General features: G+C 36.1%; 6 protein-coding genes across 8 annotated transcripts; 2 read left to right on the forward strand and 4 right to left on the reverse strand.

Annotated features, from left to right (window-relative positions):
- The first annotated feature begins 760 nt into the window (after positions 1–760).
- On the forward strand, positions 761–4,660 carry LOC109186684 (tRNA (guanine(26)-N(2))-dimethyltransferase). Its single transcript, XM_019336788.1, has 6 exons — positions 761–1,416; positions 3,242–3,442; positions 3,531–3,627; positions 3,834–4,037; positions 4,145–4,207; positions 4,285–4,660. The coding sequence occupies exons 1-6, from the start codon at positions 818–820 to the stop codon at positions 4,399–4,401; spliced, it is 1,281 nt and encodes a 426-aa protein (XP_019192333.1). The 5' UTR covers positions 761–817; the 3' UTR covers positions 4,402–4,660.
- Positions 4,636–8,421, reverse strand: LOC109186685 (uncharacterized membrane protein At1g06890-like). Its single transcript, XM_019336789.1, has 9 exons — positions 8,184–8,421; positions 7,996–8,069; positions 7,749–7,904; positions 7,109–7,293; positions 6,944–7,011; positions 6,184–6,316; positions 5,482–5,643; positions 5,135–5,404; positions 4,636–5,024 (listed from the first exon to the last, which is right to left on the reverse strand). The coding sequence occupies exons 3-9, from the start codon at positions 7,867–7,869 to the stop codon at positions 4,962–4,964; spliced, it is 1,002 nt and encodes a 333-aa protein (XP_019192334.1). The 5' UTR covers positions 7,870–7,904; positions 7,996–8,069; positions 8,184–8,421; the 3' UTR covers positions 4,636–4,961.
- Positions 8,422–9,742: 1,321 nt separating this feature from the next.
- LOC109186688 (reticulon-like protein B16) lies at positions 9,743–12,566 on the forward strand. 2 transcript variants are annotated; one of them, XM_019336791.1, is made up of 6 exons: positions 9,743–9,844; positions 9,934–10,063; positions 10,924–11,104; positions 11,224–11,365; positions 12,094–12,163; positions 12,323–12,566. In XM_019336791.1, exons 2-6 carry the CDS (start codon positions 9,943–9,945, stop codon positions 12,463–12,465), a joined length of 657 nt encoding a protein of 218 aa, XP_019192336.1. In that variant the 5' UTR covers positions 9,743–9,844; positions 9,934–9,942; the 3' UTR covers positions 12,466–12,566. The 2 variants fall into 2 exon arrangements, with proteins under 2 accessions (XP_019192336.1, XP_019192337.1); XM_019336792.1 differs by having other exon boundaries at positions 9,774–9,860; positions 9,933–10,063.
- Positions 12,567–13,042: 476 nt separating this feature from the next.
- On the reverse strand, positions 13,043–15,627 carry LOC109186687 (macro domain-containing protein VPA0103-like). Its single transcript, XM_019336790.1, has 7 exons — positions 15,315–15,627; positions 14,836–14,884; positions 14,651–14,753; positions 14,337–14,432; positions 14,114–14,188; positions 13,605–13,674; positions 13,043–13,467 (listed from the first exon to the last, which is right to left on the reverse strand). Exons 1-7 carry the CDS (start codon positions 15,585–15,587, stop codon positions 13,393–13,395), a joined length of 741 nt encoding a protein of 246 aa, XP_019192335.1. The 5' UTR covers positions 15,588–15,627; the 3' UTR covers positions 13,043–13,392.
- A 680-nt stretch (positions 15,628–16,307) lies between these two features.
- On the reverse strand, positions 16,308–18,297 carry LOC109186689 (macro domain-containing protein XCC3184-like). 2 transcript variants are annotated; one of them, XM_019336793.1, is made up of 7 exons: positions 18,085–18,297; positions 17,915–17,963; positions 17,698–17,800; positions 17,520–17,615; positions 16,892–16,966; positions 16,640–16,709; positions 16,308–16,456 (listed from the first exon to the last, which is right to left on the reverse strand). In XM_019336793.1, the coding sequence occupies exons 1-7, from the start codon at positions 18,217–18,219 to the stop codon at positions 16,379–16,381; spliced, it is 606 nt and encodes a 201-aa protein (XP_019192338.1). In that variant the 5' UTR covers positions 18,220–18,297; the 3' UTR covers positions 16,308–16,378. The 2 variants fall into 2 exon arrangements, with proteins under 2 accessions (XP_019192338.1, XP_019192340.1); XM_019336795.1 differs by lacking the exon at positions 17,520–17,615.
- A 2,396-nt stretch (positions 18,298–20,693) lies between these two features.
- LOC109186690 (macro domain-containing protein VPA0103-like) lies at positions 20,694–23,886 on the reverse strand. Its single transcript, XM_019336796.1, has 7 exons — positions 23,716–23,886; positions 23,578–23,626; positions 23,363–23,465; positions 21,523–21,618; positions 21,323–21,397; positions 21,096–21,165; positions 20,694–20,970 (listed from the first exon to the last, which is right to left on the reverse strand). The coding sequence occupies exons 1-7, from the start codon at positions 23,842–23,844 to the stop codon at positions 20,893–20,895; spliced, it is 600 nt and encodes a 199-aa protein (XP_019192341.1). The 5' UTR covers positions 23,845–23,886; the 3' UTR covers positions 20,694–20,892.
- Between the last annotated feature and the right edge of the window lie 1,274 nt (positions 23,887–25,160).

Here is a 25,160-nt window from a genome sequence, read left to right on the forward strand (position 1 = left end):
TTTGGAATTTTTTGCATAAATAATGATGAAGCTAAGTAAGGGGTCCACAAAGTTGATGGAAGATGACTTATGAGTTATGATATTATCTTTGAAAATATTATAAATTAAAGAGTAAATATATATATAATAATAACAAATTGATATATATATATATATATATATATATATATATATATATATATATATATATATATATATATATTAGAACTTTCGATGATTTTAAAGATTTATGAAACTTTTAAAAAAGATGGAAAAACTTTTGGCTTCAATTCAATGTACATGATATATCATTGTTATTTAGGATAAAAAATATAAAATTTAGTAATTATTAAGATATGAATTCCGAACTTAGGTCGTGTGCTAATTAAAACAGTGACACATTGGACATTATATAAGGTTGTAGGATTGACCTCTGAGTAGAATGTTCAATTCGCGAGAATTTTGTGACTTTAAATATTCTAGTTAAGAATAATGAATGGGATCGATCTAATTAGAAATCTAAATGTTTAGTTCGAATATAAAATGTACGTCTAAATTTTAGAAAATTAGTCACAATAACTTCAAGATAATAACACTTTTGTTGTAGCATTATTCTTGATTTATTGTTTAATTAGCGAAATTTTAAATAATTCAATGATTAAAATTAAAAATTAGAGACTTATTGACGATTAAAAAATAATTGAGAAATCAAAATGTTGATTTTTCAATAAATAAATAAAAAGGGAAAGAAATGAGCGGTTAAAAAAGTAACAACTAACTATCTTCTTCACAGTGTCACACTCTGCTGCAACTGGAGGGACTATATCCATTTCCCGCCATGGCTTCTCTCCCGCTCAAAACTCTATCCGTTTATCACCATCCCACTTTCTTCCTCCCCAAAGCCCTAAACCCTGACCTCAAACTCCCAAAGTGCAAGCCCATCAATGCCTGCAAATCCCAGCTCCAGACGGAGCGCGGCCTGCAATTCGACGTCGGCGACACCTTCTTCCGCCACGAGAGCGCGACGGGCCGAGACCTCGGCGTGCTCTCGGCAGCCCTCCGCAAGAAGTCCGAGGGCAGCCTCAGGGTCCTGGACGCGATGTGCGGATGCGGAATTCGGTCCCTGCGGTACTTGGTGGAGGCAGAGGCCGATTTCGTGCTCGCAAACGACGCCAATGACTGTATCCGGGGCATAATTCTGGGGAATCTTTCTAGGGTTTCTGGGGACGGGAGCAGATGGGCGGTGACGCATTCGGACGCGACGCGAGTCTTGACGGAGCGTTACTTGGAGAGGGATTATTTTGATCTCATTGACGTTGATTCTTTCGGCAGCGATTCCAGCTTTCTCCGAGCTGCCATTGCCGCCGTGAAATTGGGCGGATTGTTGTATGTTACTAACACGGATGGCTACTCCTCCGGCGGTCACCGGCCTCAACGGTGAGTTTCGTGTAACATTCATCTTCCATTATAGTATTATGCAATCTTAACATTATTCTGAACATCCATTATGTTATGCACACTAGCTTTTTGATGATTTTCCTCTTTGAGCTGCCTTGCATAACTTATTTAGTTCATAAAGCTTTCCTTAAGAACCTTAATGTTGAACATAATATATATACTAAAAGTTATGCTTTTTAGTTTCATAAAGATTTCCATAGGAACCTTAGTGTTGTGCATAATATATATACTAAAAAGTTACTTAATTTTTAGTTTCATAATGATTGCCTTTTTTTTTTTTTGAAGGTCAACCAATGTGGTTGTATATTTATAGATAAACTGAAATAGAGTTTGGTGAGACATCGTCCCAAGTACATAGTTGTAGTCGAATTTAAAGCTAAAGTAGCTAAAGTATGTGCTAATAAATTCTGTAGTCTAGGAACAAAATTGACTGAGCAAAAACTTAAAGTAGATATAAAATTCCTGCAACTATCGATAGCATATCCAACATATGACCTAGACAGTGTATTCGGTGCGCATAGGTAGCGTTGTACATCTGGCAGTCAGTATGTAGGTGTATTGAATCTTCGCCACGTCCTCTTAACAATGATAAAACCTCTTTACACGCGTATGCCTCAGCCATGAGTGGGGAAAAACAATCCAGTAGTGGGGCGCTGAAAACCGAGACATAGTGATTGTCGGCATCTAGTAGTACCGCCCCCACCGCTGCTGAGCTGGTATCCTGGTGATAGCTTGCATCCATGTAGCATCTCCTGGGTCTTGATGTTTCCGCGGCGTGGCCGGATCATGGCAGCGGCGGTTGCTGCATGCCTTCGGCCACCATTTGGGGGCCAAACTACTGTACAGCGTGACCGGCTCCATCCGCCGTGCGGTGGTCCCTTGTGGCTGGTGTGGGCGTTCGGTGGTGTAGCGTGTTCCATGCTTGCATAGTGGCCATAGCTGCCACAAGCACCTTCTTTGGCAATAGTAGACAGGCATCCCAAACAGCTCTGTTTCTTGCTCTCCATATATGATATAAAATAAAAGCTGCATACAATATTCCATTAGTGTCTAGAACATTTAAGAGTGCACTAAACCATTCATGGAAAATATTTGTCACAATGTTGGGGAGTGGGAGGTTAGATTGGCTCCAAATGGATCTTGCATAATCACACGATACTAATGCATGTAAAATATTTTCATGAGCAATCCCACACATAGCACACATCGGGTCCACTTCTACTCTCTTTATAATCAAATTGCTCTTAGTGGGGAGGATATCACTTAGAGCTCTCCATAGAAATGTTTTCCATTTGGGGGGTGCTTTTATTTTCCATAAGGCTAACCATCCATCAAAAATCCCATTATTAGCGTTAGGATAGTCTCCAACTATGCGTCGATAGCCGTCTTTGACTGAGTAACATTGGTGTTGTGCATACTACATATATGTACTCAAAGTTATGCTTTTTAGTCGAGACAGAAGTCCATAGTTTAAAAAAGGCGATTTTGAGGCTTGCCTCAGTATGAGGCTACGCCTCAGGGTATGTGTTGAGCATAATATATATATATATATATAAATAATAGTTGTGTAAATTGACGCATTGAAGAGAATGATGTTATGGTTGTTTCCAATATGTTCAACGTATGCCATATTCAATGAGCTTGGCCTGCGAATGCTAATAGGTTATCAGGGAGGCTTTGATACTTGGTTATGTGTAATGTATGCCATATTTAGTTTGCAAAGATTGCCTTAGGAATCTTAGTGCAAATGATGGTTGTATAAATTGATGCATTGAAGAAAATGATGTTATGATTTTGTTTCCAGTTGTTTGGCTGCCTATGGAGCATATGTTCAACGCATGCCATATCCAAATGAGATTGGGCTGAGGATGCTAATAGGTGGAGTTATGAGAGAGGCATTGATACTAGGCTATCATGTTGTTCCGCTCTTCTCATACTACTCCTACCATGGACCGGTTTTTAGAGTGCTGCTACAAGTCAAGAGTGGGCAGCCTCCTGATCCCAGGCTAGTGATGGTTGTCATTTTTTTAATCATGTGTCTGTTAGTTTCATTTCTACATGTTGGTAGTTATGCCCTCGGCTTTTGGTACCAGGCACTACGGCTTCATCAGCTACTGTAACCGGTGTGGCAATTCTAGAGCGTTCTCCTGGGGGGAACTCGGGCAAATCAGCTGCTCTTGCAGTGGAGATGTAAGGTTTCATACCTAAATACTTATCTCAAATCCTTTTTTGCATAACAAGCCTTGAATGGAACAGAAGTACAGAACAAAGAACTTTGTTGTCTTTATTCGTTAAGCCTTATGCTTAACACACACAGGTAAAGAAAGAGTTGGTAAGATTTGTCAGGCTGCAGTGTTATCACAGTCCTTTTTGTTTTCCTTTTTATGTTTGCTCAGGTTGCGAATTCACTTGCTGTTTCAGGGCCCCTTTGGACAGGGCCTCTTCACAAGGAATCGTATATTATAGAAATGTTAAACTTGGCTGAAGAATGGGGGTGGATAGGAGGGTGTAAGACAGGAAGAGATCTCGAAAAACTCTTGAAACGGATGATTGATGAGAGTGAACCCAAACTGCCAGTTGGTTACATCAAAATGGATGAGGTCTCTGCAACTTCTTAACCCCTTTTAATTTACTGGTTTAAACAGGCGAAAAGCCTCCACAGGAACAAATATGCTCTGGTTTCTGATCTTTTCCTTATTGTTTGCAGATTGCAAGTCGTGCAAAAGTGAATTCCCCTCCTTTTGCTTCAGTGATGAGCACCCTGCACAAGGTATGTTGAATATACCTCTTTTACATTTTGCCTTCTGCACATCCTGCCCAATGTACCAAGACTGGTTCCCATTACAGGAAGGGTATGCTGCGAGTAGATCACATATTGTCTCCAACGCAATCAAGACGAACTGTCCCATGGATGAATGCGTAAGAATTGTGAAGGAGATACGACAGACTGCTAACGAGTGCTAACGAGAGCTGATTGCAGGGGTTGTGTTTCAAATTTTTGGATGTTATGGAGCAATAGAGACAAAAGGAAAATACAAAAACACAGCATCCAAAAGAAGCTTGACTGGGAATACCTGTTTAGTGGTTGCTGCTGAACGACTGTGAAGGAAACTCTGATGGCAAAGCTCAAACTGGTTCTTTGCATTAGAAGGATGAGTGCAGAATATGAAACATGTTCAAGCCAACACATTTTTCACATATAAATAAAAAATCCTTCTGAATCGAATGTCTACACATTGCTAGAAAATGAGCTATATTTATAAGAGTTTGGAAAAATCTAGTTCACATTTGCTACACATAGCACTGTGATATCAAATGTACCAACTTCAAATGATATATAGCGCGGGGAAAGTTGTTCCTTGTTACTGAGGTTACTCTATACTTCTATAGAACAACTTTCTGCCTATAACATTTACTGTCAACTTAACCATATCTCAAATAGTTGCACGACAATTTGGTGCATAGTTTTTTCTCATATGTTCAAGGCCAGTACTTTCCTAACAAGGACCATGGGCATTGCAACATCACTTATGACGGGTACTGCCATTTTCCATGAGTACCAGGGGAATGGATTCATCTTCCTTTGGCTGCATCAATTGCAGTGAAATAGAAGTTAGGAAAGTGGGACATATAATTAATCTGTGTCTGAACTCTGAAAATGAATTATGCTTGATTAGATTAACATAAAATATAGCACCTGAAGTTGTGGTGAAGCTTCAGCGGTTTTTTTCAGACCCTCACGGGTGCAGTAATATGAATATAGAACCATCCCGATTAGTGCAATCAGGATCCCCATAATATTCCTCCAGTTAAATGGGTCCCGAAGTAGCATATAACCAAAAGCTAATACTAGACATGTTTTCAGATGACCAAGAACCTGATAGGTGACTGGAGATGTCTTTCCAATCACAAGGAATGTGCTGAAGTTAACAACTATAGATATCAAGCAGGACAGAACAATAAATCCCTGCGAATTTGAGGATCATTAGATATTAAATATTACTCAAACAAAACCACCATACAATAGAAACTTGTAGTCTTTACCAGCACTTGCGGGGTATATTGGAAAGCAAATACATTTTGGCTGGTCAAAAACTTGTCCAGAAATGGACCAGAGACGAATAGAGTCATCGCTTGGTAAGGACAAGATTGATACAATAACTGTGTTGAAGAAACCTTAAACTTCTTCTGAATGGTATTTGTCATCTGAATGAAGTTTATTAAGAACTTTACAAGGAATTATTACATGACTGGAAGAATATATGCCCATAATCTAAATATAAAGCTACTTAAACTGAAGTACTCAATGAAAAGTAGAATAGTTGCTTCTTTTAATCATAGTGGTCATGCATTAAAAGCTAAGAACTAAATCACAACAAACCACAAGCATAGTGGTCACATGTAATGGAAGGTAAAGGCTGTGCATAACCTGTCAAAATGAACAAGTCCTTGGTATTGTACTGGAAGATCTCCAGGTTTAGGAAATAAAATTATAAAAGATTATATACTTGACAAATTTTAGATGCATATAGCGAAAGTGAGAGCTCAAGTATCTCACAGATGAGAGTAGAGGAAAAAAAAAAAAAGGATGATATTATGATAACATTATTACTAGCCCTCTCAGTATCAAATTGGCAGGTAAGACTGGTTCCTAGTACCAAAGAGTTTGGATTACTACCCTGTATAAAATTTTAAGAGTTCATGTTAAAGGCATACATACAGATGACCAAGCACTTCAAAGGATACAATTTGAGCAATGCAAGTTGTGAGTACTGCAAGGAGTGAAAGGATAGAGCCCACCGCATTTAGCTGCAAATCAGTTATAGTTGCAATCCCAACACCAAAAAGTAGGATGATTAAAGAAAGTTGAATGCTCCTACTGTAGTTGTAACAAGGAAAACTATTAGTCATCATAGTGAAAAAGGACAAAGCAGATTACCTGATATAAAAAAAATAAATAAAAAAAAAAGGAATGCTCCTCTTGGTGTAGAATATTACAAATATAGATTAGACAGAGAAAAATAATTGAACACATTCTATATGAATCGTATAATAAAATACCAGTGGAAAACAAAATGTCACTTTTGGTCCTATGACTATTGGGGTCCAAGAGTTTCAAAATTATCAATTTAATACCACAACTATTCAATTTTTATAAATTTCAGTCCCTCCAGCCAAATTTCCGGCTAGAACTCGACGGAAATTCATAATTGACATATTAAGGCTATAATCATAAGGGCAATTTTGTCTTTCCTAATTTAGGCAAAAGAGGAAAGTTGACTGGAGGCCATGTACTAATAGGGCAGTACTTTATTAAATCAACTAGAAGGTATCAGAAATGTCACTGAATAATCCAATGGCGGGGATGGATTGAATGTAAAGAACTTTAAAGTATACCAGAATAAAGACTAAATATAACACTTAGGTTCAGAATAGCCTTTGAAACAAATCAGGCATATTGAAAGACCAAGTCAACTTCATTCAGCATGCATACAATGTAACTGACCTGAACTTTTTGCTTAGGAAAAGCGTCTCTAGCAGCACAGTGCAAGGGATGATGGCAAGCTTTGTCATCTTAAAAAAAAGATGTAGAACGTTTGGATTTAGAAACAGTTAAGTGGACTTTGCATTTAAAACAAAAATGAAGAAGATACAGAAAATAGGGTTATACCTGATAGAAACCTACAGAATTGAAACCAAGGCTAAGGTTGAGTAATCCAATTGATATCCCATTTAGAATACCAAATCCAATTACAGTTCTTGGGTCAAAAGGCTTGTGCTCAAACAGTTTCATCAAGAGTGCCACATGGAGGGAACAAAAAGTGACTAATAGATGCCAGCTTGTCAAAGTTGTAGCTGCAGTAAGAAAAATATAATTTTGTCTTAGCGGTGTATTCATCTTTCTAACGCACTTAAGTAAAGATACTGACCACTATGCTATTCATTAATCATTATGGAGGATATGATATGCATTTTGCAAATCTCAAAGGAGTTCACTTTATTTTTACTAGTTTACAACTCTTCCAAAAATATAATCCAATTAGAAATGCCATCAGAATCACAAAGAAACTTTAAATCAATCATCGAATCATGCCAGGCCATACACACTACAAAGAGCCGCCTCGTTGCAACCAGTTAGTAATGATATGTAATACCACACACTGCTCCGTATGAGATACTACTTAAGACTTAAGAGCATTCTACAATGTCGTGTTCTCTTTGTTCGTTTCCACCAACCTTTTCACCACATTGAGAATTACACAACTCGATCAGAAAGGACAAATTTCCACTGAAAATAATAACCGACTCACCAAATTTGAAGCGTAGAGTACTCATGAGCGCCTTGTTACAAATCACAATCGACACCGACGAAATGACGGACAGGCTTAAAGCCCCGACGGTGCCTAGCTGAAACTGCTTGCTCTCACTCATCCTTTCACTTTCACCTCGTGTTTTGGCCCCGCCTCCTACATCCAGATCCAAAACGGCATTACTTTCACACACACAAATCACATAAAATTACGATAAAAATCACGAATATCTCAATCAAATCCAGACCTGAACACGACGAAATCTCAAACTCAGCACCAGCTTGAATTGCACCGTCGGCTCGAAGGCTCACAGATCCGATCCTTTTGCAGAGCGTTTCCGCACATCCACGAATAGTAGAGTAGGGCAACACAATGATGGTTAGTCAACTAAATCTCGGCAGCAAAGTGTTCGTGCATAAATGTTTAATCACGTACAGAATTTCAGAGTCAAATGTGATGAAGTGATGTGGAGGAGAGGCAGGGCGTAAATAAATAGTTTAAATTACTCTGGAAATTCGGAGAGTGAATCACAGTGTCCAGGTTGCGCGTGAGAGATTTGGCGCCATTAACGACCTCGTTTCTCTAATCGCCGAAAACTGTGATCCAGCTCAAACCGAAACTGAAACGGATCAGTTAGGATCGCGTGTTATCTGCCTAACTTCGTAATTACTATTAATGCTTCAATAATTGTAAATCTCGTACTGAATGGAAAGTCTCATTTTGAAATATTTTTTTTAGCAACATGAGATTTGATTTGATCATTGTCACTAATTTTTTTAGCATAAAAATAAGAACAATATCAACATCAACATTAATTTAAAAGATATTTTTTTTTTCACTTCAAAAAGTATCATATCCCTGACAATTTCACCATCTTTTTCAAATCACACCGAACTCTGAACTATCACCTGCCTACCACTCTTTTCCCAAGCCCAATGGATCCCCTTCAGCAATAATTTTTTTTTAAAGTACTGGCTCTATTACATTGTAGTATTTGTTCATATACTTTCTCAACCTACTGAAACACAAAGAACAAATAACGTCTCCACTGAAGCTCGAACTCATAATCTTCCAAATGGAAGTCCAACCCAGATATCATTTCCTAGTCCCTTCAACAATATATATATATATATATATATATATATATATATATATATATATATATATATGCTCTTGTGACACTATATATCTCAAGATTATGAGTAAGTCTTATATGAGATCGTTTCATGTGCGACATGTAATAATTTTTAGTTAAAATATAATAGTTTTTTATAAAAGCTCAAAAGATATTACACGTTTGTAGCAATCATTTGTGTTAGATGCAATCCAACATTCCAAGATTTCAACCATATTCCCGTGGTTATCAGATGGTAACTATGTTTGTCTAAAAGTTCTGTCAATACAAGTTGTGATGAGAGTATATTTTTTAGACTACAATTAAAGATGTTATTTTATCCTCAAATAAATAATTCTCAATAATCTTGAATAATAAGACAACAGCAATTAATGGTAGAACCATAAAAGGTGCTCAAATTATCACAATATTTCTTTGATACTTACGCACAAAATTCACTATTTTAGTGTAATTTTGAAGATTAATAATTAAAACACTAAACTCATTATATCACATAATTGGTGAACTACAAGTGTTATTTTTAAAAATTAACATATCATCTACATTATATAGTTTACATTTTTTTTTTTTGAAATTATTCGATTAACTTATATGTTTAAGTTTTACAATGAAAGAATTATAAATTTTATTTTGAGTGTTAAAATTTGTTAAAAGTAGATTACAGCTATCAATCTATTATAGTCAAATAATAAATTTTAACATTTGTATTTAAATATTTTTTCTTTTATTATTATCATTAGTTTTGTATAATAGCTTGTAAATCACGAAAAAATGTAAATTGCATTGCATAGAAAGACAGACGAATTGGATAGAAATTTGAAATGGTGCTTTCAAAGTAGGAAATTTGAAGGTAGAGAGGTGTTATACGACGTAGTTTTATCCGTCACAATGATGCCTTAGGTTTCCATAAATTTGACGGAAAAAAAGCTTAGTGATTGCCCGAAGTGGTCGACCGGCTTGGGTTTAAATCTAATTTCAATTTTATTTTTTAAGTGTAATTTTATTTCATTTTATGTGAATTTTGATGGATAATTTATTAATTTTTGGCAGTGTAATTTGATGGAGAATTCGGAAGATATCTGTAACATCGGGGGAGATGGAGATGGAGATGGCAGAGCGAATTACATCAGTGTTTGCGGTGTTCCGTCGACGTCTTCATCGTTGGCCCTCGGTGATAATGGTATATTATTGCATTTTGGCTTTTATTTGATTCCTGAATTTGAAGGAAATTGCATTCCACTGTATTTTATTGAGACTTAAGTGTATTGCTTGACTGTGTTACCTTGAGAGATTCTGTTTTTGATATATAAACAAAGTATTGTAGTATAGGGTGAAGAAAGAATAGCTATAGACTTCCCACAGAATCACTGCCCGTGGATAACCCAGCCAGTGAGGTTATGAAATGGCTCCGGGTACCACCGAAATGAAAGTCCTTTTTTTTTGTGGAGATTGGCTAGAGATGTGTTGCCAGTTATGGTGAATTTAAGGAGGAGAATGGTGGAGGTAGAGTCGGAATGTGCTGGTTCTTGTTTGTGGGAGGGTGAACCTTCGGCTTTTGTTCGTGCTTTCTTGAATTAATGAAGTAACTTTGGTGTTGGCTTTCAAAAAAAAAAAGTATTGTAGTCTGGTCATAGTACAATTGCAACTCGAAGTTTTGGCAGAGCTTTGAAATGGTAAGGGAATCATTGAAGTAAGTGAAGAAATTGTGATTAGTTGAGGTCTGGCAAGCAATCATGGTTTCAGTGCATGGGTGGACTTGACAGATTATGTAGGACAGCTTTATCCATTGATTGAAAAGGATTCATGGGGGCGTGAGGCGTATAAAGTTCAATGAGCTAAGGGGAGGAAGGGGGAGAATTATTGTGTGTGTTATACTGTTATATGTGTTGGTTATGGGTTTTTGGTGAATGAAGTAGCAATAAGTAAATTTCAATCAAGTGGTCACCGTTAGAAATAGATTTCCACGTGTTGTGCTTGCTGCATATTTGCTCATGCTTGTTTCTGCAGTCTTGTAATTGATGTTCTTTCGCCTTACTTAAGCTGCCGAAGTAATTTTGTGGAGGCAAAGGTGTGCTTTATTTGGCATCGTTGTTGTTGCTACTGTTGCATGGATGTTGTTTGAACGCTCGGGATTACCTTTCATATCAGCGTGTTGTGATGTCCTGCTGATTTTAGTTGTCATGCTCTTTCTCCGTGCAAAGTTTGCTGCCTTCAGAAAGAAGTATGATCACTTACCATTTACATATGTGTTTGTCACTTGTTGTGAAACTATCTTTCTTATTTTGAATGTTGTAATAAAAAGGCATTTTGCTCGTGTATTTTCCCCTGTATTTTCCCCAGACGACTCCCAACATTGCCAGAATTGGTCTTGACAGAAGAAATGGTCAACAATGCAGCTGCCTCATTTCGTGCTAAAATCAATTATGTGTTACTTATGGCTCACGATATCACCCTTGGGAGAGATTTCAGACTCTTCTTCAAGGTCAGCAGTTATTGATTTGATGAGGAAAAATTGGTATACATATCATTATAATCTAAGAAATAGGACTTGATTGATGACTGCTACATGCCATATGAACGCATTAATACACTGCAGTTACGTTGTTGAATTTATAATGGACACTACACTTCAAATTCATAACTTAGGACGTGGGAATAGAGTCCTGCAAACTAGTGACTTGTTGGATAACTGCACAATTTCCTGGAACATCAAACGATTAGTGGCGACTACCCATTAACACCAGAGTAGTTTGACATATAATGGGGGTGTTTGGTAAATAGTTGCTAGCTGATTAGGTTAGTAGGTTTGACTAGTTGATAACATTAACTGATTGTAGTAAAGTGTTTGGTAAGTTAACTGTTAGCTGATAACTGATTACATGCAAAATGACTTTCTCAAAAAGCTTATCGAAAAAGCTGCTTTGACCAGTTTTTTGAATTTTAGCATTTTGGAGCAATAAGATGTTACAAAAAACTAATTAATCAACTACTCATATTTGATTGTTTAACCAAGTCAAACAGCTAATAGTGGTCAAATAAGCCAAAATTGGCTGATAAGCTAACTATGTTACCAAATAGGGCCAATATGTTTGTTTCAGTCAGTGTCTTATACTTTGTGCACCTTAATCTGTATTTTATCTGCTTATGCTTAACGAATGATGCTCACAAACTCATCTTAACTATACCTACAAAATTTTGTTTAATATGCAGGCAGTGATTTTTCTCTGGATTCTGTCTGTCATAGGCAGTGTGGTATCTTTCTTCACAATTGCGTATATAGGTATGTATTTGTACCTGTTTACACTATCGGCTTTTCTGTATCATTGTCTCACTGATTATCATGAGCACTCAGACTCGCTTCTATTTCTAGGATCTCCTTTTATTTGTGTTGATCTCTCATATGACCGACATGTTGTTTTTACCCTTTGAATTGTTTCAGGAACCATTATATTCATCATAGTCCCTGCTTTGTATAATAGATTTGAAGGTCATTTAGATGGACACTTTTCTAGGCAATATAAAGTAGTGGATGAGAGCATTAGAAGATTACCTCGGAATTTAACCAAGGACAAAGATCTTTAAATGTTGTAGTAGTACAAATGACATGAGTTTCATTTTATACTTGGAGTTAACAAATGACATGTATTCATTTTATACTTTTGAGATATCTCTTAGCTTCTTTCTTTGCCGTGATTGAATGAGAACTTTATGAAATTTAGAGAACATTGAACGGGCCTGCACAGGTTTAGCTCACAGACAATATTTAAGAAAAGAGACTAAGGTTTGAATCTCGGCAGCGACAGTGTGGGGATTATGTCCAAAGTGGACAGATCCTTTGTGCGCACCGATATTTGGCCTTGTTTGTTGAGCCAGTCAAGGTGTGGGGAGCTCTTAGAGTTGGAGATTTAACCTTTTTGAAAATAGAGAACAGTGAAGGGGTTAATAACTCTCTTCTTTTTGTTTTGGAATGAGGTTAAATGTACCTATTTAGGTTATGCTGGTGACACTGTTTGGTTGCAGAAGTTCACATTTTGATTTAGTGGAAAACTTATAGCCATCTACTTATGTTGCTTATATCTGACCAGCTTAAACCAAGAAAATTTATTAGACGACTCTTATATTATGTTATTAAAACAATTAACCGACCAACTCCGCTGGGTTTACTTGTAAAACGCCATACCATATCTCTTGTTATTGGAACAAGTGTTAGTAATACACTAGAAAAAAGCTTAATACAAATATGCCTCAACTTTTGTTCAAAAGTAACCTCCAACACCAACGTTATTGGAGCCATCCATACAAGTATCCTTTTCATCATTTCAATATGCAAGCTCACAGTCTAACATCAAATCACAAGCAACTTCAAACTCTGCAATACAGAGTAGCAACTTCAAACTCTGCAATACAGAGTAGCAACTTCCTGATCATCTATCTAGTTTAACATTTTCACGTCCAGCATCCAGTGTTCTCGACGTTAAATCTGAGAACACTCTTGAACAATCCGAGGCATCAGTTCTGAAGAAGCTTATTCGATGCCTTCAGCCATGCATTGAATATTTCATCCGAGAATAGAACAAAGTGGACCTGCAAGTATAGTTTTGCTTGTCATGCACCAGAATGCAGGCACTCTACTTATTAAAAAATGGACTGTCTAGACAAACTAATGTTGCAAATTCTGGGGAGAGATCGAGAAGAGGGGGGTGTATATTAGCGAAGAATACCTCTTTGAGGTCACTTCCATGTTCTTTTACAGTAGATACAGCCACATTGGCAGCCTCATCAAAAGGATACCTGAATGAATTTGTGAGAGACAAAAAATTGGATCATCACAAGCACTTCATTAAAATTGTGTCTCTAAAGTCTAAAGCAATCAACTATTTGCACTAATATTTGCCCATAAATTTCATAACCAAGTCCGTAATAATATATATGCTACAGAGTACAATACAAAATGTAACAAGTAACAACAGTCACAAACCGATAGTATATAAGTGGTAAAAATAGAACATAGCTCCAGGGTTAAAACTAGTATAGAAATCATTTCAATCAAGAAAGAATGAAAGGTTATAAAGAGCACTTGTACTTTTAGCAAACTCAATGAAGTAATGCAAATTAGATTGACTCGTAAAATGGGATACAAGAAACCACAACAAAATATTATTGATAGAAAGAAAGAAGATGGAACAGAAACCCACAAAACATAAATAGTTTGTGAATTGATGTAACTCACCCATAGACTCCACAAGATATGGCAGGAAAAGCAATATACTGGATGTTGTTTTCTTTAGCTACTTGTAAGCTGTTTCTGTAAAGAGGACAAAGAACCTTGGTTAAGATGGAAGGAAACTCCTAATATGTTGGAAATCAATGGCAACCAACTTTACTCTAAGCAATAACGGAAGTTAATATACTGCAAAACGAGGGAGAGATCAGAAAACACTTGAATAGCAAACCTATATGAATTTTCCAATGCGGCTTTGGGATCAGGGTGTGCATCATATATGGGTCCAACAGTGTGAATCACATGAGAGGCTGGTAATTTAAAACCTCTGCATTTTACACCAACGTTTAATAAGTATACACACACACACACACACACACACACACACACACATATATATATATATATATATATATATATATATATATATATATATATATATATATATATATATATATATATATATATATATATATATTGAAACATGCTTGGCGAATCTAAGAATTGGTTTTAATGTCAAACGAGAGGTGAAGAACAATAACATACGGTGTAATCCTTGCTTCGCCTGTGGGACAGCGAACTCCAGGACGTACTTCAGGGACTTTATAGCAGGCTTCTCTTAGCTCGGGACCAGCAGCTCGATGTATGGCTAGAAATAGAATCATAATTAGTCTCCAAACCTTAAGCACACACGAAATGGAATCAGCACAATCAGGAAGTTACCTACTTACCTCCATCAGCGCCACCTCCCCCGAGCATCCTCTCATTAGCAGGATTGACCTTAGGGAAAACAATCCAAATGCATAAAACCGAAGTACTACACAAAACTATATCACACCAATAATATCCTTCATTTCAAGGCAGATCTTACAATCACACTGAATTACTAATACTAGAGATATATCATTATATCAACCATCCCCATTTCATTAAAATGTCAATTTATTCAGCTAAGCTTCTAACAGGCAACTGAAGATCAAAGGTGATCAAGAATCAGAAAATCAGTTTTTGCAATGGCACAAATTTCCTAATTCATCGAGTTATTACTTATAAGTGATACTGAGTTCATATATTTTAGGGAACACAAATCATATGAATCCTAAAATCCCTAAAAGCTATTGACTTTAGAATAAAAATTTAGAACTTTTTAAGCATTAACACAAACAGGTGTATGTATGTGCGCGAACAGGAGAAAGAGAGAGATGGTTACGATGGCGTCGGAGGATCCATCAACGGACCACTGAGTGATGTCGCCCTTAAGAATCTTGAGCAAGCTGGAAGGAGTAAGCTGGAACTGAACAGCGTTCCGATCGTCAGCTCCGCCACTTGCCATGATGGAAAAGCTAGCTCCGCCGCGGAGGATAGGGACGTAGTTTCCGGGGGGTCGGAACTGTGAATTCCGGAGCTTTATCGGCGGGGCACTTCGGGTAGTGAGAAATCGGAATAATGTGGACCCGAGTCCGGAAACGGGTGCAGAAATCATCACTTGATTCTGGACTGGACTGAGGTTTTATATGAGTGCTGGAAGAGGAAATTTTGTGGGAGGGGAGGGCTATGATATGGTGGAGTGGAGAACATGTAATTATTGTATTCCCCCTCCACCCCTTTTTTTTCCCAATTTTTCCATCATTTTTTTCTTCTTCTTTTTGTCTCACCTTCTTTTTATCAAAAAAAATTTGAATTGGGCAATAATGCTAATATTAGCTAGCTAGTAAAAATATTCAGTTGAGACTGACGGCAAGGTAGGGTCATCTGATTTACTTTCATGTAATTTAGCTTTCTGTCATGAGTTTTGACTATATGTTATTTTCATAAATCAAATAATATTGAGCATTTGATCATTATGAATGATTAAATATTCGACTTATTAATATATATTAATTTAAAGCACATACCATTATGGAAATGGAGATGCAAAAATTTTCACACAATAGATTTATAAAAATATATGTAGAACCACTTTTTTCACAATAATACGATCACTTTAAGAGCAAACTCCCTGATTATGAGTACCCATGCATCATCATACTAAGTGTCCTTTTCAAGGTTGTTATCATTTAATTTCAACATGCATATATATAACCTTTTACAACTTAAAACTATATATATATATATATATATATATATATATATATATATATATATATATATATATATATATATATATATGTTATTCAGATGGAGTAGATTGAAGAAAGCTATTCTCTCATCATCATCATCTTCTTCTTCTTTATTCTCATCATCATATCCAACAATATAATCTGAGCTTATATATCAGTTCTTGATGAGAAGCTGATTTGCAGCCTTCACCAATGCATCATAACCTGCAGCTGCGGCCGGAACAAAGTGGATCTGCATGCATGCATGCAAACATCTATCATTCATTCATACTATACACTTCACAATACTACCACAATATAATGTCGGTCCGATCCTCTCATCTGATCTACTTACACAAAAATGGATTATATATACTATCTTCAAAAACTACTGCAATTTCTGGATCCAGAGAGATTAACATATATATATACATACCTCTTTGAAGTCACTTCCAAATTCTTTTATAGTTGACACGGCCACCTTTGCAGCATCATCAAATGGATACCTGCAGAATAATTCATGTATATTCCTTACGTGTTTCCAAACAGACTGTACTCTTAGTATTTATACATATTACTATGCTTAATTAGCATATATACAGGGTATGATCCGAAATGTGACAATATAATAATATATAGCCACGAGGCATATATATATATATATATATATATATGCATAACTACTCACCCAAAGTATCCACATGATATGGCAGGAAAGGCAATGTATTGGATGTTGTTTTCTTTAGCTAAACGCAAGCAGTTTCTGAAAGGTGGAAAACACTGTAAGAATATATATAATGTTGGAAATGGACATGGCATGCATGCAAACATACAAGTGATAATGGAAGAAGTTATTTCAGTTTTTTTCCTTGGTGAAACCCGCGGCCTTCAGACACTAAGTTTAAGTTACTCATAGTTGAATGACTCAAATCAATAAAGTCAAAAGACCAATGTAACTCAACTTCCAACGAGAATCGAATTTGGAATCTTGTTATTACATAAGCTAAGTTATTTTTTTTGGCTGACGAGGCCCGGAAGTGAAACAGGCAACTACTATTTGAATGTATGTCGTACTAGATAAGTAAATAAACCTAGTCTTGTCGGTGATCCTAGTCAGTAGTCAAAACACTACAAGGAGGTTATTCATGATGATCAACTCAAACTACTCAAAGTCAAACTTAAAATCTTGTAGTTACCAAGCTAGCCAAATGTATGTACTCCTGGACCAACTTGACTCTGGCCAGATTGGCCGGATAAAAGAAATTATTGTAGTTTGAAAAGAGAGAGTGCAGATAATGTAGTGTGTGATAACAAACCTATATGAACTTTCCAGTGCGGATTTAGGATCATGGTGGGAAGCATACACAGGTCCAGCAGTGAGAATCACATGAGAAGCTGCTAACTTAAAACCTCTGCATATATAAGAATAATAAGTATACACACAGAGAGAATCCAATTAAGAAATGGTTTTAAGGTGAAAGGAATGGTGCATACGGAGTAATCCTTGCTTCTCCAGTGGGACAGCGGATTCCAGGGCGTGCTTCAGGGACTTTATAGCAGGCTTCTCTTAACTGGGGACCTGCAGCTCGATGTATGGCTGGAGAATTGAAGATCATATTAGATAGTTAGTATCCAAATTAAACCTTAATTAAGCGCCCACAAAAAATGGAATGAAGCTAGCTTATCTAGCCAGGGCAGTAGTAGAGTTTACCTCCATCAGTGCCACCTCCCCCGAGCATTCTCTCATTGGTAGGATTCACCTTAGGGAAGAAACAAGAATCATATCAAATTTCCAAAAGATTAAAACTTTAAGCATCCCATGCATTATATTGACAAGAATATAATATATGTAGGAGTAGGAGGAAGAAATTTAATGGTTACAATGGCGTCGGAAGACCCATCAACGGACCACTGAGCGATTTTGCCCCTAACAATTTTCACCAAAGTGGAAGGACTCAACTCAAACTCAACACCTGCTCCTCGATCACCGTCATCTCCGCCGCCGCTGCTTGCCATGATGGAAACTAACGCCGCGCGCTAGCTAGCTAGCTCCGCCCCGCCCCGCCCCGCCGTGGATGATATGATCGATCTGTTGAAACTTCTCCCTGCAGGCCGCCACTATATATATAATATAATTATGCATAATAATTAATGTGAAATCTTCTCCATCATGCATTATGCATACTCCTAACACACGGCAGTGTCAAGTTTCCGCTTTAATTTTCCCATAACACACGACAATTATTCAACTTTAATTTAATTTAAGATTGATTATTATATTCCTCGGAATCGGGATATACACGTACTCGATCTTACTATGAATACTATATATATATATATAGTCATTATGGTTGTCATCTCGTACGTCAATGAAGTGTCCCGGCCGATACTCTAATAACGCTATTAGTTACTGCAAAGTAGTGGGAATAGATCAGAGTCCTCAAACCTACTAGTCCCTGCTTTGTATATATAATAGATTTGAATAATGTGTTTAATTTGGTTGACGGGTTTAGTTATAAGGAATCTGTATTAAAGTGATTGGTATTGTTTATTGGTTGATTAGGTTTTTAGAACATTATTATGGGTTTAAATACCGGCTTAATTGAAAATCTCATACCTAAATAAAAATAAGGGTATTATTATAGCCTTTCATTTCTTTATTCTTTCTCATCATCTCGATCCTTTGATTAGTGCTTTTAAATTTTTGTTCATATTAGTATTTTGGATGTCTTTATATTAGAACTAATTGTCTAACCTTGATTTGTGTTCTTTTATTTTTAAAATCTTTATTCCCATTATTGAATCATGCATAACCAAACAGCATTATTGATAATCATTCTCATTCCACTATACTACCAAATCCGTTTATCAGGGTAATTATTCTGGGGCACTGGAATGCTCAGAATGGTATATTTGTCTTCTCTCTCAAAAATATTATTTACAATATCGTTGTCCTAATTCAACCTATCCTCAACCAACAACTAATCAACTGTAATATCTCTCAAGTAATCTGCCCTAGCTGTCATAATGTAAGGAGAAGCTAAGTTAGGAAGCCATGGGTTGCCCCACACTCTAATGGATCTCCCTTTAGATGGACAATTTCTAGTCAGTATACATATATAAGTAGTGGATGAAGCTTTCAGGACAATGGTTTAATGGATAAATAGCTGCACTTGAAACTCTCTTTTAGTGACGAACGCGGACAATTTGGAGATGAACTTATTTAGGTTATGTTGGTGACATTGTTCTTATGCATGCAAAACATCATATATCTTGTGATCATATGGTATCTACTGCATGTTTGGTTCGCTTGAAAAATAATTAAAGAAAATAGAATTGAAATTTTAGCGATTGTCCAACAATAAAAATCAACAAAGGAGAAGGTATGACTATTATCTCCGGCGACGGGAGATGGCTACCATTTTGGTCGCTACCTCCGTCCACTAGAAATGGCGACCAAACTGATTGCCTTCTCCGTCTCCGTCCCTAGGAGATGTCGGCCAGTTTGGTCGCCATCTCCAGTGGACGGACTAGAGATGGAGACCAAAATGGCCGACATCTCCGTCCCTAGGAGATGTCGGCCAGTTTGGTCGCTATCTCCGTCTACTAGAAATGGCAACCAAACTGGTAGCATTCTCCTTGGGAGATGGCGACCAGTTTGGTCACCTTCTCCATCCCTAGGAGATGTTGGCCAGTTTGGTCGTCATCTCCAGTGGACAGACTAGAGATGGCAATCAAAATGATCGCCTTCCCCGTCCCTGTGAGATGGCGGCTAGTTGGTTCGCCATCTCCCGTGGACGGAGATGGCAATGTTCGCCTTCTCCGTCCCTAGGAGATGGCTGCCAATTTAGTTGCCATCTCCAGTCGCGGGAGATGGCCATTGCATGCTTTCTCCGGTGATGTCTTGGTCTCCGTTGTCGATTTTTATTGTCGAACAACCGCTGGAATTTTACTAACTTGTTATTACAGTTCAATAACAAGTAATTGAATTTTGATGAATTAATTACAACTTTAAAAAGTTTGAGGACCTAATTAACTTTTTAGGTAAAATTTGAGGGTCTATTTAACGCTCCATTGAGTTCTCAACATGTTCTCCTAGCAGATATATGGTACCATGTACGGGGCCTCTCATTGACCAACCAAGTGCAAAAAATGAGTAATTATTAGTAGTGTTATTCCGGCGTCATTTCCTTTTTGTTAAAAAGAAAATATGAATAGGGCAACGCCATGCATATATGCCTTAGAGATGATGATTAAATACCCTATTAATATAGGCGAAAGCACATACCATTATTGAGAGATGAGAAGAATTTTACACAATAATAAACCAACTTATGGAAATATATATATATATATATATATATATATATATATATATATATATATATATATATATATATATATATATATATATATATCGAATGCCACTTTTTCACACCAATTAATACCACTTCAAGAGCAAACCCAGTGGTCATCATGCTAATTAAGAATCCTTTTAATTTCAAGGTTGTTGTGATCATTTCAACATGCATATCAGATCAAAACAACTTATTGAAACTACGTTATTATTCGGAGTAGAAGAAAGCTATATATCCTCTCTCTCATCTTCTTTATTTCATCATATATATATTGTCATATCCAGCATCCTTAAGTCCTCAACAATATAATCTGAGCCATATATATATCAGATCAGTTCTGCAGAATAAGCTCATTTGCAGCCTTCACCCATGCATCATAACCTTCATCTGAGAACAGAACAAAGTGAACCTGCAAACACCATTGATACACTTCACGGATTACAGAAAAACGGATTATATATACTGACGTCTTCATAAACTACTGTAATTTTTGGAGAGATATGAATATTAGCAGATTACTATATATATATATACCTCTTTGAAGTCACTTCCATGTTCTTTTACAGTTGACACGGCAATCTTTGAAGCCTCAGCAAATGGATACCTGAATCAAAAAATAATAATAATAAAATTCACAGCACCATACAGCACCACATTCTAACACACACACACACACACACACACACACACAGATATATGGAAAAGACCAAAAGTGAAAAGAAAAAAAAAAAAAAAAACTCTAAATTGATATTACTACTCACCCATAGTATGCACATGATATCGCAGGAAAGGCAAGGTATTGGATGTTGTTTTCTTTAGCTAAACGCAAGCAGTTTCTGGAAGACAGTAAGAAACGAGATTTAACTAACATGTCGGGAATCAAGTGATAATGGAAGTTATTATTGTACTATGAAAGGAGGGAGTGCAGACAATATATAATATAATGTCTGTCATAACAAACCTATATGAACTTTGCAGTGCGGATTTAGGATCTGGGTGGGAAGCATATATAGGTCCAACAGTGAGAATCACATGAGATGCTGCTAACTTAAAACCTCTGCATTTTACACCAAACTATAATATATAAGTACACACACATATATATATATACTAGTATTTAATGTGAAATGACAATGCTGGAAATTATGAAATTTCTGACAACTTAAATCAAGTCAAAAGCAAAAAGTGGTCGGAAATAGCAACAAAGGTTTTTTCGGATACCAAAAGTGGTCGGAACAAGGCTTTCGACTTGATTTAAGATCACCTTCAGGTGGTCGGAAATTTCATAATTTCCAGCAGTGCCAGATGTGAAGAACAATAACATACAGGCCCGGCCCTGGGCAAGGGCGGGCTGGGCTCGTGCCCAGGGCCCATGCTTGGAGGGGGGCCCTTAGTGCCTACACATTTTATATATAGTATATGTGTATATGTAAATATTATACATCTAATTTACACAAAATTGAAGTTGTTCGATTGGTAGATATTTGGATTATAACCTACAAGTCTCGGGGTCGATTCCTTCTGATTACAAATTTTGTGAAACTAAATATATAAGAATGTTGAATACTAATTAGTAAATGGATGTTTTTTTTCCAAGTTAATGGAATAATTATTCCTAAAACACACACACACATGTGTGTGTATATTTATAACATTTGTGATTTATAATATGTTTTCTATTTAAATTATTTTATCCAAACAATCATTAACTATTCTAAAATCATATGCTTTTTATTCAAATTTTTAGTCATCAAAACCCCCCAAATTTGTAAGACTAGATATAAAAATGTTGAAAACTAAAAAGTAAATTACATTTTTATTTTTAGAATGGAATACTTATTTCTAAAAACATATAATTAAATAACATTTGTGATTTATAATATGCTTTCTTTTTAAATTATTTTATCCAAACAATCATTAACTATTCTAAAATCTTTTGCTTTTTATTCAAATTTTTTTAATCATCAAAACCCCCTGATTGATGAGATTAGATAAAATAATGCATTTTGAAAATAATACCATAATTTTGAAAAGAAGAAGACTTTTTTTTTAATAAATATCTCGTTAATGGAAATATATATATATATATATATATATATATATATATATATATATAATCAGATTTATGATATAATATGCTTTTGATTTAAATTATTTTATCTAAACAATCTTAACTATTTTAAAATAATATATTTTTATTTATACTAGCTTTTAGCTTCACATCTATTTGTAAGTGTTGTTTTATAAATTTTTAATAATAATAATAATTTATTTATTTATTATGATAAAAATATTATTGTTTATAATTTTTTTATTAGTTTATTACAAAGTAATATATATTATTGTTTATAAGCTTTTTTTTTTTGAATGCTACTAGCTTTATTACATTGTAGTATCTGTTCATATACTTTCTCAACCTACTGAAACACAAAGAGCCAATAATGCCTCCACCACTGAAGCTCGAACTCACAACCTTCCAAATGAAAGTCCAACCCGAATACCATTAGACCATATAGTCCTGGTATTGTTTATAAGCTTATTTGAGTTTTAAATTGTTTATTCATTGTTATAAATTATTTCTTCGTAAAAGTACCGAATATTTTCATGATTATTAGTGTGTTATTGCGTATGTAAAATTGCTAATAACTTGTTAATATTATGTCATGTTACTTGATATTAGTTTTTTTTTCTTTATGTAATTTAAATTTTAAGTAAGAAATATATATTAACATCCGGTAGGGCCTATTTCTTTTGTCTTGCCCCGGGCCTATAAAATAATAGGACCGGCCCTGATAACATACGGAAGAATCCTTGCTTCGCCTGTGGGACAACGGATTCCAGGGCGTGCTTCAGGGACTTTATAGCAGGCTTCTCTTAGCTGTGGACCAGCAGCTCGATGTATGGCTGGAGATCATAGATAGAATCATAATTAATTAGTATCCAAATTAAATCTTAATTAAGCACAGACAAAAAATATGAGTCAATATAATATAATCAAGAAGTTTATATATATTACCTCCATCTTCGCCACCTCCCCCGAGCATTCTCTCATTAGTAGGATCGACCTTAGAGAAAACATTATTATATATATCATATGAAAACTGGGAAAGATTAAAACTTTAAGTAGCATGCAAGGAGTGGAAGAAATGGTTACAATGGCGTCGGAAGATCCGTCGAATGACCACTGAGCGATGTTGCCCCGAAGAATTTTGAGCAAAGTGGTGGAGGGACTCAACTGAAACTGAACAACTTCTCGACTAGTGTTAGCTCCGCCACTTGCCATGATGGAAACGCCGCTAGCTAGCTCCGCCGTGGATATGATGATATATAGTCCAGTCCTGTATGTATGTATAATGTATATGTTGAAACAACGTAGCTACTCCCTATGCATTTAAATAGTGAGGTTATGTAATGGAAGTCTTGCATGCAAACTCCTAACGCACGCCGGTGTCGTCTAGCTTTCCACTTTTCCCATGCCTGTATCACACGACAATTTCAACTTTTGTAGACAGGCAATTTGCCGGGATATACACTCTTACTAATCTATGAATACTATTAAATATATAAATAGGGGGTGTTTGGTAAATATTGTAGGGAGTTTTACTAGTTGATAACATTAAACAATTGTGAAAAGATGTTTACTAAATTAGCTGATTATATATAAAATGACTTTCTTAAAAAAGTTGATTGAAAAATATGCTTTGTGCAGCTTTTTGGAGTAATAAGCTGTTACAAAAAGCTAATGGAAAGAGGGTCAAAAAGACCCTCAAACTTTAGCTTAAAAGTCAATTAGCTCCCTAAACTTTTTAAATGTACAATTATACCCATCAATAATTCTTTTTGATGCAATGAAGTCCAAAAACCGATTAATAACCTGCTATCACAGGTCATTAGGGTTCTCGCCGCCCTCCGTGAAATTTCAGGCAAAAAAGTGACCGACGACCGGTCGCGGGTCACGGAGAAGGAGACCAAGGTCGCCTTCTCGCTGGTGAAGGCGACCACATCTAGGTTGCCTTCTCAACCGGAAAAGGCGACCTTGGTCTCCTTCTCAATTTTTTTGTTTGAAATTTTGCCAGATGGGGGCCGGATCCCTAATGATTAATCAGTTTTTGGGGTTTATTGCATCAAAATGAAAATTTTTATGGGTGCAATTGCACCATCTTTTCAGCTAAAGTTCGATACTTTTTTGACCATTTTTTCAAAGCTAATTAATCAAACATTTATATTAGTTGTTTAAAAGTCAAGCAACTAATAGTGATCAAATCAAAATTAAGTGATAAGTTAACTATGTTACACCTGCAGTCTCGTGGATGAGGTGTCCCCGATACTCTAATAACGTTCTTAGTTATTGCAAACTAGTACGTGGGAATAGAGTCTGCAAACTAGGCCAAGCCACTTCTCGGGCAATTCTCATATGCTACTATATGAGAAATGGTCCAAATTATCTTGTTGGGGACTCGGAATTAGTCTACAATATCATTGGATCAGGCTAATTAAAGTATTTGGAGTAAGCTATATATGATAGTTCATTTAGGTTAGCCTAATGATAGATTAGCATATATTTACTTTGACTATACTGTTGTATGTTCATGACATAGT

Source organism: Ipomoea nil, unplaced genomic scaffold (assembly GCF_001879475.1).
Source record: "Ipomoea nil cultivar Tokyo-kokei standard unplaced genomic scaffold, Asagao_1.1 scaffold1407, whole genome shotgun sequence".
Lineage (NCBI taxonomy): Eukaryota > Viridiplantae > Streptophyta > Magnoliopsida > Solanales > Convolvulaceae > Ipomoea > Ipomoea nil.